The sequence below is a fragment of the Carettochelys insculpta genome, chromosome 4 (genome assembly GCF_033958435.1).
Source record: "Carettochelys insculpta isolate YL-2023 chromosome 4, ASM3395843v1, whole genome shotgun sequence".
Taxonomy (NCBI): Eukaryota; Metazoa; Chordata; order Testudines; family Carettochelyidae; genus Carettochelys; species Carettochelys insculpta.
In genome coordinates, this window is record NC_134140.1 from 123,241,384 (window position 1) to 123,255,716 (window position 14,333).

The window sequence follows — 14,333 nt, forward strand, 5'->3', positions numbered from 1 at the left end:
ACAAGACTCCACCTCTGAACGTGTCCACCCTGCTCCAAATGTTTTCACATTTTCTTCCATGCTGTTCGGCATGCATGAAATAGCATAAAGCCAATACCTTCTCCTTGTAGTCCATTCACACGTCTTTGATGACTGCAAGAAATATCCAGCTGCGGAGGTCTAGATCGGGGTGGTCAGTCTTTTTTCATCATGGGCCACATGCCAATTTTTTATATATTCCAGGGGCTGAATACAAAATAGCTTCAAACCCCTTCCCCCCGCCCCTCCAGGCTTAACTTCTCACAGGCCCAAACCCAGGATTAACTTACTTCACACAAGAGGTCAACATGCTGCCTTTGCGGAGCAGCCATCTCCTCCTCACTGTGGCTCCCCTCAGCCCTTCTACTCTCTTCTCCCATGTATAGCGTGCTGCTCTCTGCCCTGCCCCACTGAAATAAGAGGACTCAATTTCATTGGTTTAATAGCCAGATCCTTCCCGCCACCCTGCCAGCCGTTAAACCAATTAAATTGAGTTCTACTCATTTAATGTGGCAGGGCAGGGAACCGAAGGAGGAGTGAGTGGCGGCAGCATCCGGAGCTGCAAACGGCTCCTTACAGATCTACACGCTGCTCATAGCTGCCTGGCTGGCTTTCAAGATGGCACTGCTGCCAGCTCTGTGGCCCAGATGAAAAGGCTCTGTGGGCCGGATTCTGGCCTGCGGCCACATGTTAAACACTGCTGGTCTAGATTGAGGGCTTGAAGGAGTTAACATTCCATTGTTTTGAAAAATGCCATAGTTCATAATTGCTACACTGATTTAAATAATACTTTCATCAATGTTGTTTTTGTCCTCCATTCCCTCTTCCTGTTCATTGCATTGCTGTCTTGTCTGGTGGTAGGGATTGGGTCTCTCTGCTGTGTTTTTATTCTATATAGTGCAATGACTCTAATCATAATTGAAGCATTCAGGTACTATTGTCATAACAACAATTAACGGATACCCTTCCTTGCCATGAATGTTGAACGCATGATTTGTCAAATCTGCAGCTTGGGTAGTTACATTTGTATGAAGGAAAAGTTTAATGTTTTATGCAAGTTTCTATCTAATGTGAGTTCCATTAAAGGCAATTATTGGGATAATTAAATTATTCTTTCACAGAATGCATAATATCTTGAATTTAAAAGAAAAATAGATTGTATTTTTTAAAAAACCTCGTTGTTACCATGTGGTGAAATGTTGCTGGCTTTTCTCTTTCCAGAAAACAGTGGACTGCATGACTACCATGTCGGTGCCTTCCACCCTTGTTAAATGTCTATATCTGTTTTTTGACCTTCCACATGTGCCTGAGGTAGTTGGAGGAGCGCAGAATGAGCTACCTCTAGCAGAACGCCGAACATTACTACAGAAAGTCTTTGTACAGGTAAGAAGATAATATAGATCCCTGGTGTTTAACCAGTTCTTAAGCAGTGACCACTATAGTGGCTACTTCTGTAGATAACCACATTTTTCTGAAAATATTATTTATTGTTCACACCAACTAACCACACTCAGTTGACCAAATAGCTGCATGTGACTAGTGGCTGACACGTGGGACACCACAGATAGAGGTATTGAATAAGTAGACAGGCATTTTTCTCTTTAAAAGTGGGAGGGATGTTAAAAATGGAAAGGGGAGGCTCTTTCAGATGTCTTCAGAAATTGCTGTTGATCTCTCAGGGCCAGTAACTTCACTCACTGATTTTTTTGTTTTTCTCTATTTCTTGACAGAGAAAAGCAAAATAAATTTCCGAATTAGAAGAGTTGAGGCTGAGTTCTATTTTTCCATCAGAAAATATTTTGTGCTCACAAATGAGTATAGCGTTTGTAGTGGGCTGGGTAGGAGGGATAACATGCAGACTTCCAACTCTGGCTTCTTCTAGGATTTTAATCATCACATTCTTTGAATAAGTACAGTAAAAATTAGCAGCACTCCTGTTAATCTATTAAACTACTTAAATACATGTCACATTTTTTCTAATCAGGGAAATAAATCACCTTCCTGTGGCAAGAAAGGGAAATTCACTATTACAGCTTTCTGGAATGAGTTAATTTTAAGGACCTTTGCAGCAGAACAGAATGAATCAGTTCAGTTACTGCAGTTTAGTTTGTGTGTTTGGCTTGGATGTAACTTTAGCACTCTGAGGCTACGTCTACACGGAATCAAATCTTTGAAATGGCCATGCAAATGGCCATTTTGAAGATTACTAATGAGGCGCTGAAATGCATATTCAGTGTCTCATTAGCATGCCGCAGGCTGCGGCTCTTCGAAATTGCTGCTTTTTGCTGCCGCGCGGCTCGTCCAGACAGGTCCTTTTCGAAAGGACCGCGGGAACTTCTAAATGCCCTTATTCCTGCTGATAGGAGATTTCAAAGTTCCCGGGATCCTTTTGAAAAGGATCCCTGTTTGGATGAGCCGCATGGCAGCGAAAAACTGCAATTTCGAAGAGCCGCAGCCGGTGGCATGCTAATGAGGCACTGAATGTGCATTTCAGCCCCTCATTAGTAATCTTCAAAATGGCCATTTCGAAGATTTGTGCTAATGTAGACACAGCCTAACTGAATGAATGAATGAATGAATAAAGACGTTACCACTGCAATTTATGTAGCTCGTGCAATTTTCTTTACTGTTTTTCAGTGGAAGGAAGAGAGTAGACAACATATTTTTTAGCTTAAAAGGGATTGTATGTTAGTTAATATCAGACGCTGAAATATCAACTGCCATATAATTGTTTATTCATGCTAGCTCAAATGTTCTCTTATGCCAGGAGGTGTGCTTCCTCAATTGCTTTAGGTGCACAGTACCATTTAGGATTAAGTCACTTATGGGTTTAAGTATCTGACTAGATACAATCAATGTGGTAAATTTGTATTGGAGACAAATTTGAGTAATTATCTGAGTAATTAAAAACGTTGTGTTGTCACATTAATGAACAAATGTTCCTGGAATATCAGTGTTTTGGGTTTTTGTTTTCATAAATGATACTTTGAATAATACAGAGCAACTGAAAAGAAGCAGGGTTTCTGTACCTTGTTACAGAAGATAAAATGGACAGAATGATTGTATTGCCTATTTTGTAAAGGAACGCCCAGCCTCCTGTTTGAAAGAGCTGAAATAACATTAATGCACCTTTGATTGTCACCATATCTTATGAAAGATTTTTTTATGAGGCTTCATCTTCCTAGTGGATGTTAGCCGTTTGTCAGTTTGGCTATACATAAATATATTTGAGATACAATAAGCCACTGTGATCAGTGTCTCAGGTGTTTTCTGTGTGTTGACAGAATAACTTCATTCTCTTTGGTAACAGACTGTTCTGATTCTTTAAGTTGGTGGTAGATTGGGTTATTAAAAACTCATATGTAACAGAACTCTGTCAGGGCCTATCTTTGTTTGAGCAGTGGACATAATACCCATGAGTTTAGCACCTTGTAATTTGGAGAGTTTGTTTGACAAAATGAATCTTTTTCTCAGATTCACGTAGCCTGAAAATTCCGAGAAATTCCTGTTTCACTTTCAAGTGATCATAATTAGCAGCAAGCGAAGCTTCATTGAGTGTGGTACTCTTTACTTATTAACAAGCAGTATGTTAGTTTAAATTAGGTTTATTCTTCCTCCCAAAAAAGTATGTACCTTAACTTGTCTTAAGACTGCTTTTTCTGAGTACATTTCTTTTGTCTAGTTTCTTTCACTCTGACCCGGGGGCTGGAGAAGGGCTGGGAATGGTGGGTGTGGGGGGCTGTAGAGGAGCAGATAGATTTCTGCATCTAGGTGAGAGGAGGAGTGTACGAGGATTTGGGATGTGGAGTCTGGAAGAGAGTGGTCAGCAAGGGGTGGAGAGCAGAAGCAGGGTATTGGTAGGGAGCCTGGGTGGAAGGAGGTGTGTGGGGTCTGGGAGGAGGGGGTCAGGGTGGAATGTGGGGTCTGGAAGGGACAGGGCAAGAAGAAGGTGGGAGTGGGGATCTGGATGGGACTGAGGCTCAGGAGCTGTCTCAGGGCCTGGGGTCTGTGCAAGGAGGGGTGCACTTATCTTTCAGCAGCCCTGGACACACCTGGCTCTATGCCCTCACCTCCCTCTGCTGTTGTGGTTGGCCAGAATCCAGCTGGGAGAACAGCAGTGACCAGCATTGGAGCCCCGAACTGGTTTCTGCCCGTAGCCCCTCTAGCCCACCCCAGGCCAGATTCTACAGAGGAGAGCCTGGACCATGGGCCAAGTGTTCACCACCCCTGCTCTAAGCAAAATGTGCTCTTTGCACATCATACCTATTTGATTTGTTTCTGGAGTGGCCCGAGATCTCATGACCACTGTGTTAAAGCTAGATGATGCTGTCATTCAACAATTGTATTGTTGCAGTATCTAGGTGTCAGCCAACTCATGGCTCCATTTTACAAGATGCGTTTAAACACGGGTGTGTCTTCAGTGAAGAGTTAGCCTGGACTCTTGGATGCTGGCCAATCACCCTCTTGTCCAGTCTTAAAAGCCTCTTTCTTGAATTAAAGGAGGTAACCATTCTAGTCTCTGGTAGACAGTAAGTCAATAGAACATCCTTAGGACTCAAACCCTGATACCCATGTTACAGCATAAAACACTTAAAATCATCTGCTAGTATAGCCCTATTTATTACTTTTCAATGGTCCTGAGAGGTGGAATAACCATGAACTTTTAAAGACCTAAATTTCAGTTTACTTAACATGGATTAAGGTAATCCAGGGCTATTCAGGAAGCAGTGTGATCAAGGATATAACAGTTCAAGTCCAATTGAATGATCTTTTTTGTGAGCTATTTGTTTAAAAATATCAGTGAACAGAGTTCTGCTGTTAAATATTTAACTATTCTTACGTAGTTTTAATTGTTTGAATACTTTATTGTTTCAGATCCTAGTAAAATTGTGCAGTTTTGTGTCCCCGGCAGAAGAATTGGCTCAGAAGGATGATCTCCAGCTTTTATTCAGTGCAATAACCTCATGGTGCCCTCCCTATAATCTGCCTTGGAGAAAGAGTGCTGGGGAAGTACTAATGACCATATCACGTTATGGCCTTAGTGTCAATGTAGTGAAATACATTCATGGTGTGTATCTTATACAAGTGTTGTTTTTAGTGTTTGTTCCAGTTTCGGTATGACTCCCTTCATCATGGATTTTCTATATGTAAAGTAAAAAAAAAAAAACCCTAATGTAGTTAGGAATATTTGGGTGTATTTGTATACATGTAGATTTAAGGTTAAAATAATGTCATCGGAATCGTTCTGTAATAAGACTAGAAAGGTTCTTATAGATAAACCAGTTTCCAGAGTGTTGTCAGTTTTTTCCACACTTGAGTTTCATGTTGCAGAACATATTTTCTCAAGTGTTTTCATGGAGTGGAACATGTTAGTGAAGATGGTATCTCACGCACTTCTATGTATTTGCATAAAAAATGTGTTGTAGTTGTACTAATTGTTTGCATTGAAAAGTAATAAGAGCAAGTTATTGGTGACTAATATAACTTGTGCTGATGGCAGTAGTTTCTGAAGAGTGGTTCTTATTTCTCCCCTGCCTTTCGATATAACAGTAACCCGATGTGAGGGCAGGCAAGCTAGCTGCTGCTTATTTTCAGATGTGTGTACAGGCAGTCTATTGTTAAATAAAGTCCCTAGAAATCCATCAGAATAGCTCAACATAACACGTTGGAACCAGTGAGATGTATTCCTCAGTGCTGTGTGTTCTGCCCACCCCCTCTCCCAGGCCAGCAGCCGTTTGAGCCTGACTAAATAACTTTTTCAAAATACTTCACGGGCTAGATTGGAGACTCACTCAGGACGAAGGTGGCCCATGGCCTGGAGTATGAGACCGCTATTCTAGAGTCACTAAAATAGTTGACTGTGGTGTTTCAGCATCCTGGAGGAAGGAAGATATTTTATAATTAATTTGTTGTGACATTTCAATCTAGAATAGCAATTTTAATCTTTGTTTTATTTTCATTATCTTAAAATATCATGTGCAAATAAATGAATTTTACGCTGGGCCCTTTCTGGAATTAGCTGCTGGGAGTAAGTGTGTAATGGTTTTTATCACCTTGCTCAGCATTGAACATTCTGAGTATTAGATTTTGATTCTACATAGAGAGCTGCCTCTCTAGACAGTTTGACAGTTTTGATAAATACTACATGGAGCTGATAAATATTTTTAAAAGTCTTCATTGACAGGCATGTTTCTCTCTGAAATTACCCAAGAGTATTATGAGTAACGGGGGTTCAAGTGAAAAATAGGTTGTTCTACTTTGTGTGCTTACATTGTATGGTGTTTACTGCATTTTCATATTTTTCCCTAGAGAGAGTCTGTCATTTAGGTCTTTCATTCAGAAACAGGAGGAAGAAAAATATTTACCTGTTTTTTAAATATAAAAAAGTGAGGGGTGGAGGAGGTAGGAAGGGGAGAGTGAATAGGACTAGAGTTTAGACATCTCCTGAAGTCACTGCTGCAAGTGATTAGATTTCAAGTTCAGTGTTCCTTTAAATATTGTCTAGTAACAGAGATAGCCGTGCTTGTTTATATACTATTAAAATAAAAAAAAACAGTCCAGTAGCACTTTAAAGACTAATAAAATAATGTACTAGGTGATGAGCTTTCGTGGGACAGACCCACTTCTTCAGATCATAGCCATACCAGAACTGTTCTGGTACGGCTGTGATCTGAAGAAGTGGGTCTGTCCCACAAAAGCTCATCACCTAGTAAATTATTTTGTTAGTCTTTAAAGTGCTACTGGACTGCTTTTTTGTTTAAATATTGTGTTAATGAATGGTTATGGTAACTGTTACTTCATTCTTAAGTGTATTTTAATAATCAGAAATGATGCTTTTCTATATGTATCATGATGGGGGGGAGAACAGTTTCTTATTTGTGTCGTTGCAGAAAAAGAATGTTTGTCCACCTGCATTCAGAACATGCAGCAATCTGATGACCTTTCTCCCTTAGAAATAGTTGAGATGTTTGCTGGTCTTTCTTGCTTTCTCAAAGATTCCAGTGATGTATCACAAACGCTGCTGGATGATTTTAGGATATGGCAAGGATATAACTTCCTCTGTGATCTCTTACTCAGGTATGCAAATAATGTTTTTCTCAACAGATTCTCAAGCAGATGGTGAGAATATTGTAAATAAGTTTATTCGCAATGGGTATACTGTCCTGACACTGTGATGAGAGTATATCAGCACGTATAACAGAATGTTTGGTGCTGTAGCAATGTCTGCATGGGACATAATTACGCAGCAAGTTAACGTGCTGCGGAGTTACACTGGTTTGGCACATGCTATCATCCCATATAGACAAGCTCTTAATTCTAAGTTGTTGTTACGTATCTGTTATAATGTTCAATAAGACTTCTGAATAAGCCAGTGGGCTCGGGTGTGCATATTATGGCTTGTGCAAATTAGCTAAATGAATAGGGGGTGGGGGTGTAAATAAGAAAATGAACAAATAATATGTAAAATAATCTGTTTCTGTAAGTTACATTCCACTTCATCACAATGAATATATATGGTGGTAGCACCTAGCGGGACAGAAAGCTTTAATAACAGCATGTATTGCCATAAGAAATCCCAACTCTATTTGAAAATGAAGGTTACAGTTTTCAAACTTGGCACCTGAAGTTAGACACCAAAATCTATAATTGTGAATCTAAATAACTATCCTGGTGTTCAAAGATGCCAAGCAGCCAAACTCCTGTTGATTTCAGGAAGAGTAGGCGGTACTGGCAGTTCCAGAAATCAGGCCCATTTATTTTATGTACTTGCACAGAGATATAGTTTTAAATCTTTAGGCACCCAAAATGACAATGCTGCCTGAAGTTAGTTACAATGGCTGTTTCTGCTGCATCAACTTGGGCATCACGCAGAAGGTGTATCCCTGTTTATGAGGCCAGGTCTGTAGTAGAGAGAAAATCAATTTTTGGATACATAAATACATCTATCAGAATAGTCTAGCTGGAGTTGACTTATCGATTTTTACCACCATCCACACGGCAGAAGGTTGATAGGAGAAGCTCTCCCCTTGACTTCCCTTACTCCTCACCCCTGCCCAGAGTACTGAGGTCGACAGAAGCACCATGACAGTTCAGTTTAGGCTGTCCCCACTAGGTGTGCTAAAGCACACCCTAGAAGATCAACTTCCAGCATGTCAGCCTTAGAAGTAATGAGGGGTCCTGTGGCACCTTATAGACTAACAGAAATGTGTGAGCATAAGCTTGTCAGATGCATGTGACGAAGTGGATCTTTGCCCACAAAAGCTTATGCTCATGCATTTGTTAGTCTACAAGGTGCCACAGAACCCCTTGTTGCTTTTGCAGATCCAGACTAACACAGCTACCCCTCTGATACTTGACAGCCGTAGAAGTGTAGGTGTAGCCTGACATTTGTTTGGGCCCAGTGGAAGAGAATCAGAAAACTGTCTATGCTGCACCAGTTCTGCTAAATTTATGCCTTATGATTTTTTTAGCATAAACATCGCTTTTGAAAATGGCTGATCTCTTCCTTTTATTGCCCACATTAGCAGTATCACAAAGTGAGTCATTTCTAGTAGGTTCAGTCATGAGCAGTCTGTAAAAGCTCATTGCATGTAAAATTGCTCTTCTAGAATACAGTAAACCCTCACAGTCTGTGATTTCGAGTTGCACTTTACTCACATTAATGCAAACTAATCACAACTCAAAATCTTGCTCCCCCAGACCTGGCTTAATCCCCTCTCTCCCAAGCCCCACTCACCACCTGTGCAGGGCTCCAGCTCACCCCCTACCCCCATGCCCAGCTCTGGCTCAACCCCACCTGTCCCCAGTTCAAATCCCCTGCTGACTTACTGCCCAAGCATGGCTCAGGCTGACCAGCCCCGCCACTCCCTTTTCAAACCCCACCGTGCACGGCTCTGGTTCAATCCCTTGCCCCGCTATAAACCCACCACTGTGCGTGGCTCCGGTTCAGTGTCCTGCCCCAGTTCAATCCCCTTGCACATGCCTCCGGTTCAACCCCCCACCCTGGTTCAAACCACACGCTCGTTTGCCCGGTTCCATCCTCCTGCCCCCTGCAGCCCAGCTCGCCAACCCCATGCATGTCTCTGGCTTAAAACCTCCCCCCTGCCCCAGTTCAACTGCCACCCCCCGCCCCGTCCCCTGTGCAGCTCCAGCTCAACTCCACCCTCCACCCCCTTCCAGCCTTAGCCCACCCCAGGCTTAACCACACCCTGCCCCCCTTCCACAGCCCCAACCCGCTGCCAGACTTAACCCTTCCCAGCTGTCCCCCCCCCTCCCCCACACGCCTCAGGACTTGCCTTTCGAAAGGAGCTTGAGATGCTCCTGCTGCTGTCTAGCTGCAGAACGTAAGTTCTACTGGGGGAAGAACTACCCCCAACTTATACAAAATTCAGAGGGACAGTGGCAATGGAATCCCCACATAAATCGAGGGTCTACTGTACGCTTAATTTTCAGTTAAACTTAAGTGCAGTTACATCAAGAAGATATCGCATAAAAATAGCGGCATCTTATTCAATAGATTTGTTTTCTTCCTTGTACATGTTGTCACATGCTTTTTTTTCTCTAATTAAAATAGAGAGTGCTTTAGGTACTTTTTGCTTGTATTAGGACTGTAAAGCTAGTACAGTTTTGGATATTTTTGTGGCTGGCGCACCAAAATTGTCTACCTGTTTTTATTGTAAATCTTTATTGATGATGTGATACCCAGAAGAAAATTAAGATTGACTGTTAGATTTCCCAATGGATTTTCAGTTCTAATTAACCTATTTGTATGTTACTGAAGCTATTCCTCTAAAACTAATATCTCTCTTTAAGAAAAAAGCAAAACTAAATAAATGAACCACAGATCCGTTTGTGTAAATGGTTCGCGTTAACATGAACATGTGCTACTGTACTGTATATTCTTTAGATTAGAACAGGCAAAGGAGGCAGAATCCAAGGATGCTTTGAAGGATTTGGTTAATCTGATAACTTCCCTGACAACATATGGAGTCAATGAATTAAAACCAGCTGGTGTTACCACAGGGGCACCTTTTCTGTTGCCTGGATTTGCAGTTCCACAACCTGCAGGCAAAGGTGAGTTGACTATTTTGTATTATACAGCCCAGAAGTCTTATTGTGTGGAGAAATTTCTGGTAGATTACAGAAACCATTTACAGTTTGTATGTATGTGGGATTTTTTCCTAACATTAACACTTAAACATTGATTTTTAAGAAGTTAATTTTGCTTTATTATCAGTGTTCTGATGAAAATAAGGACATCAGTTCCTCTTATTTTACTTTACAAGTGCTGATTCACCCCTGTGCAAAGTACAAATTAAATAGATCCTCCATGCAGATTTTAATAGTTTGGATAAATATAATATATAGTGTGATTGTAATTTGCTGTTGTTAAAGTGATGCAAAAAGGTTAGTGTTAGGGTTGAGAGCACGGGGAAGCTGAAATCATGTTGCATAGCTTTATTTTGGTCAACACTTTTTTGTTATTAATAGCTTTTTTTATTCCTACTCATATCAAACAGAGAATTTACATTTTTGCAAAGCTTGCTCTCTCTCTCTCTCTCTCTCTCTCAACTATGACCTGTTCAGATTTTGAATATGTGAAATTGCATTTGTATCTTCATGTTCATTTACCCTGCGGTCATTTAAAAATACCATATCTTTCAATTGGCACACATACCCAAGTTTATTTTCAAAGAGAAATGCCGTCTTAAGCAACAATAAATAATAGACTTTTCCATTCAGAATTGTGTAATAAGTGAGACACATTTAAAGGATGTCTTAGTGTGTTTTTGCTTTTTATAACAGCCATTTCAGTAGAATTTGATTCTGTTTGTTGTGGGGCAGAGAAAATTTTATTGAATTCATACTTTCTCCTTCATATGGTCAAGTGATGCTTATAAAGAATTTTGTTTTTCCTCCTTGTTTCCTGTTGTAGGTCATAGTGTGAGGAATATTCAAGCTTTCTCCGTCCTTCAAAATGCATTTTTGAAAGCAAAAACTAACTATCTTGCACAAATTATTCTGGATGCCATTACAAATATTTACATAGCGGACAATGCCAACTACTTCATCTTGGAATCACAGCACACCTTGTCTCAATTTTTAGAGAAAATTTCCAAGCTTCCAGAAGTGCAGACCAAATACTTTGAGATGCTGGAGTTTGTCGTCTTTAGTTTAAATTATATTCCTTGTAAAGAATTGATTAGTGTCAGCATCTTCTTAAAGTCAAGCACCTCTTACCAGTGTAGCATCATTGCAATGAAAACACTTCTCAAGTTTACCCGTCATGACTACATCTTTAAGGATGTCTTCAGGGAGGTGGGACTCCTGGAGGTGATGGTAAACCTTTTGCACAAATATGCAGCCCTTTTGAAAGATCCCACTCAGGCTCTGAATGATCAAGGTAGATGGTTTTCTTTGTTTTTTATTTATGTTCTGCCATCTGACACCACTGAGAACAGTTTTTCACCCTCCTTTTTAGAGCTCCGCTTCAGGAAGTTGAAGGCTACTATTAAATCACCTCTAAGTCTTCTCTTCTGTAAACTAAACAAGCCCAAATCCCTCAGCCTGTCTTCATAGGTTGTGTGCTCCAGACCCTTAATCATTTTTGTTGCCCTTCGCTGAACCTGCTCCAGCAAATCCACATCCTTTTTATACTGGGGAGCCCAAAACTGGACACAATATTCCAGATGTGGCCTCACCAGTGCCGAATAAAGAGGAATAATTACTTCTCTAGATCTGCTCGAAATGCTCCTCCTAATGCACCCTAGTATGCCGTTAGCCTTCTTGGCTACAAGGGCACACTGTTTACTCATATCCAGCCTTTCATTCACCATAACCCCTAGGTCCCTTTCCATCGTTATTTATCCACTTTAGAAAGTGCTTTGAGGTCCTCTAATGAAAGATACTATGTAAGTACAAAATTTTTTTTAAATATATAGCAGCTAGAGTTTTTCACTTTTTTTATAAAACATTTAATATAACATTTTTGTTAAAATGAGATTTGTTATTTTCAGTTCAGTGAACCTTTGAAATTATTTTCTAGGGGATTCAAGAAACAACAGTTCTTTTGAGGACCAAAAGCAGCTAGCTTTATTGGTTATGGAGACTTTGACAGTACTACTCCAAGGATCAAATACAAATGCAGGTACTTAGACAAGTAGCATCAATTATGATAATGATGTACTCTGAAGTACTTAAAACACATCATTTAAAGTACTGGTATTGACTGAGCTAAGTGTAAGATGGCCTGCATCAAATATGAAGCTTTTGATCTTGAAACATGACATGTTAATAGCATAGCACTTTATTATTGCATTCAGTTTCTATAGTTAGTCTACTGATGGACTTGTCCTCGAGTCATGTGTTAACTAATGTATGCTGTAGGAATTGAAAATGTATTTTAAAGTAACCTCATAGTTTTTCTTTGTTTTCAGTTACATTTTTAAGAGTAAAAAATTATATAATATAGTTAAAAACTTCATCAAAGAAATAACAGTTTCAGTCCATGTGGTTGTAGGGTTATGTTTGCCCATTTAACTTTTTACTGAAATTAAGCCAAATGTACAGTTTATAATATGGCTTTGACATTGGCCCTATTTTCAAAAATAAAATATTCAGTACTGTGCTCCTGTTTGCTGCTGAAATCACTGTGGATACACAAATTAAGTAACTGCATGTACAAATGTCTGTCTAAATACTTGGCCATTTACTTAAATTTATTCCCAGTTTGCATGTGATAGTTGTATGCTCAGTTACATTTGTGTGTTTGAAAATCAGTTTATGTAGGTTATATTATTCTCTGTTTCGTCCTTTGTATATGTCTAACTTACAATTTTTATTCATGTGATTGCTCGTATTCATTCCACATTAAGAGTGTGTACTCATCACATGCATCAAGGCTGGAAGTTCCTAGGTTGCTGGTGGAGTTGGCTGATCTGATTGTAGAGCTGTTAGCCATTATCTGTAAAAGTTCCTGGTGATTGGGGGAGATCCTGGATGACTGGAAAAAGGCAAATGTAGTACCCGTAGTTTAAAAAGGGAGGAAGGAGAAAGCCACGGAACTACAGACCTGTCAGCCTCACCTCACTCCATAGAAAAATCATTTTGAAGCACTTGGAAGATTGGAAAGTTGATTAGGAGCAATCAACATGGATTCACCAAAGGCAAATTGTGCCTGACCAACCTGACTGCCGTTTATGATGAAGTAAATGGCTCTGTGGGTATGGGGAAAGCAGTATATGTGTTATACGTGGACTTCAGCAAAAGTTTTGATACAGTATCTCACAGTATTCATGACAGCAAGTTAAACAAGGATGGATTGGATAAATGTACTGTAAGGTGGATAGAAAGCTGGTTAGATGTCGGATCCAATGTCTGGTTGGCAGTTGGTATCAAACAGAGTCCCCCAGGGGTCCATGCTGGTGCTGGTTTTGTTCTGCATCTTCATTAATGACCTAGACCAGGGGATGGAATGCACCCTCAGCAAGTTTATGGATGACACTAAGCTGGGGGAGAGGTAACTATGGTGGAGGGTAGGGATAAGGTCCAGAGTGACCTAGACCAGGGGTGTATAAAATGGGGGACATGCCTCCTCTGGAGTTGGAGGTGAAATTTCAAAAGAAGGATGCAGAACGTCTGTCTCCCCTGTCCCCTATGGCCTCTGCTGGCTCCCCAGGCCTCCACTGTCTTTCGTCCCTCCTGCCTGCCCAGCCCCTCCCCCTCCTTCCTGGGACAATAACAGGCAAGCAGAGCCGGCTGTCTGTGTGCAAGCAGCTACAGTTCAACATGAAACCTGAGCTTGTTGCCCCTGAAAGGAGTGATTTCCTGCTACTCTCAGGGGCAGCAGTCGCATTAACTCGAGACACGTGCAACTTGGTTGCACATACCTCAAGGGTTGCTGTACCCCTCAGCCTCTCCTCATAAGTCATGTGCACCAGACCCTTACTCATTTTTGTTGCCCTCCGCTGAACTCCAGTGCATTCATATCCTTTTTGTAATGAGAGACCCAGAAGTGGACACAGTATTCCAGATGTGGCCTCACCAGTGTCAAATAAAAGAGCAATGATTACTTCCTTAGATCTGCTGGTAATGCTCCTACTAATGCACCCACTATGCCATTAGCCTTCTTGACCAAGGGCACATTGTTGACTCATGTCCAGCTTTTCATCCACTGTAATGCCCAGTTCCTTTTCTGCAAAACTACTGTTTAGCCAGTCAGTCACCAACCTGTAACAGTGTTTGGTATTCTTATGTCCAAAGAGCAGGACTCTGCATTTGTCCTTGTTAAGCCTCATGGCTGGTCAGTTTCCCAG

General features: G+C 40.8%; 1 protein-coding gene across 3 annotated transcripts in view; it reads left to right on the forward strand.

Annotated features, from left to right (window-relative positions):
• Positions 1–14,333, forward strand: part of WDFY3 (WD repeat and FYVE domain containing 3) — a 284,323-nt gene that overhangs the window by 110,390 nt on the left and 159,600 nt on the right. For all 3 annotated transcript variants that reach the window (XM_074993680.1, XM_074993682.1, XM_074993681.1), the window contains 6 exons: positions 1,240–1,401; positions 4,894–5,086; positions 6,909–7,095; positions 9,926–10,092; positions 10,955–11,422; positions 12,065–12,166. In XM_074993680.1, the coding sequence (XP_074849781.1) occupies positions 1,240–1,401; positions 4,894–5,086; positions 6,909–7,095; positions 9,926–10,092; positions 10,955–11,422; positions 12,065–12,166 (1,279 nt within the window). The remainder of the gene's footprint in view (positions 1–1,239; positions 1,402–4,893; positions 5,087–6,908; positions 7,096–9,925; positions 10,093–10,954; positions 11,423–12,064; positions 12,167–14,333) is intronic.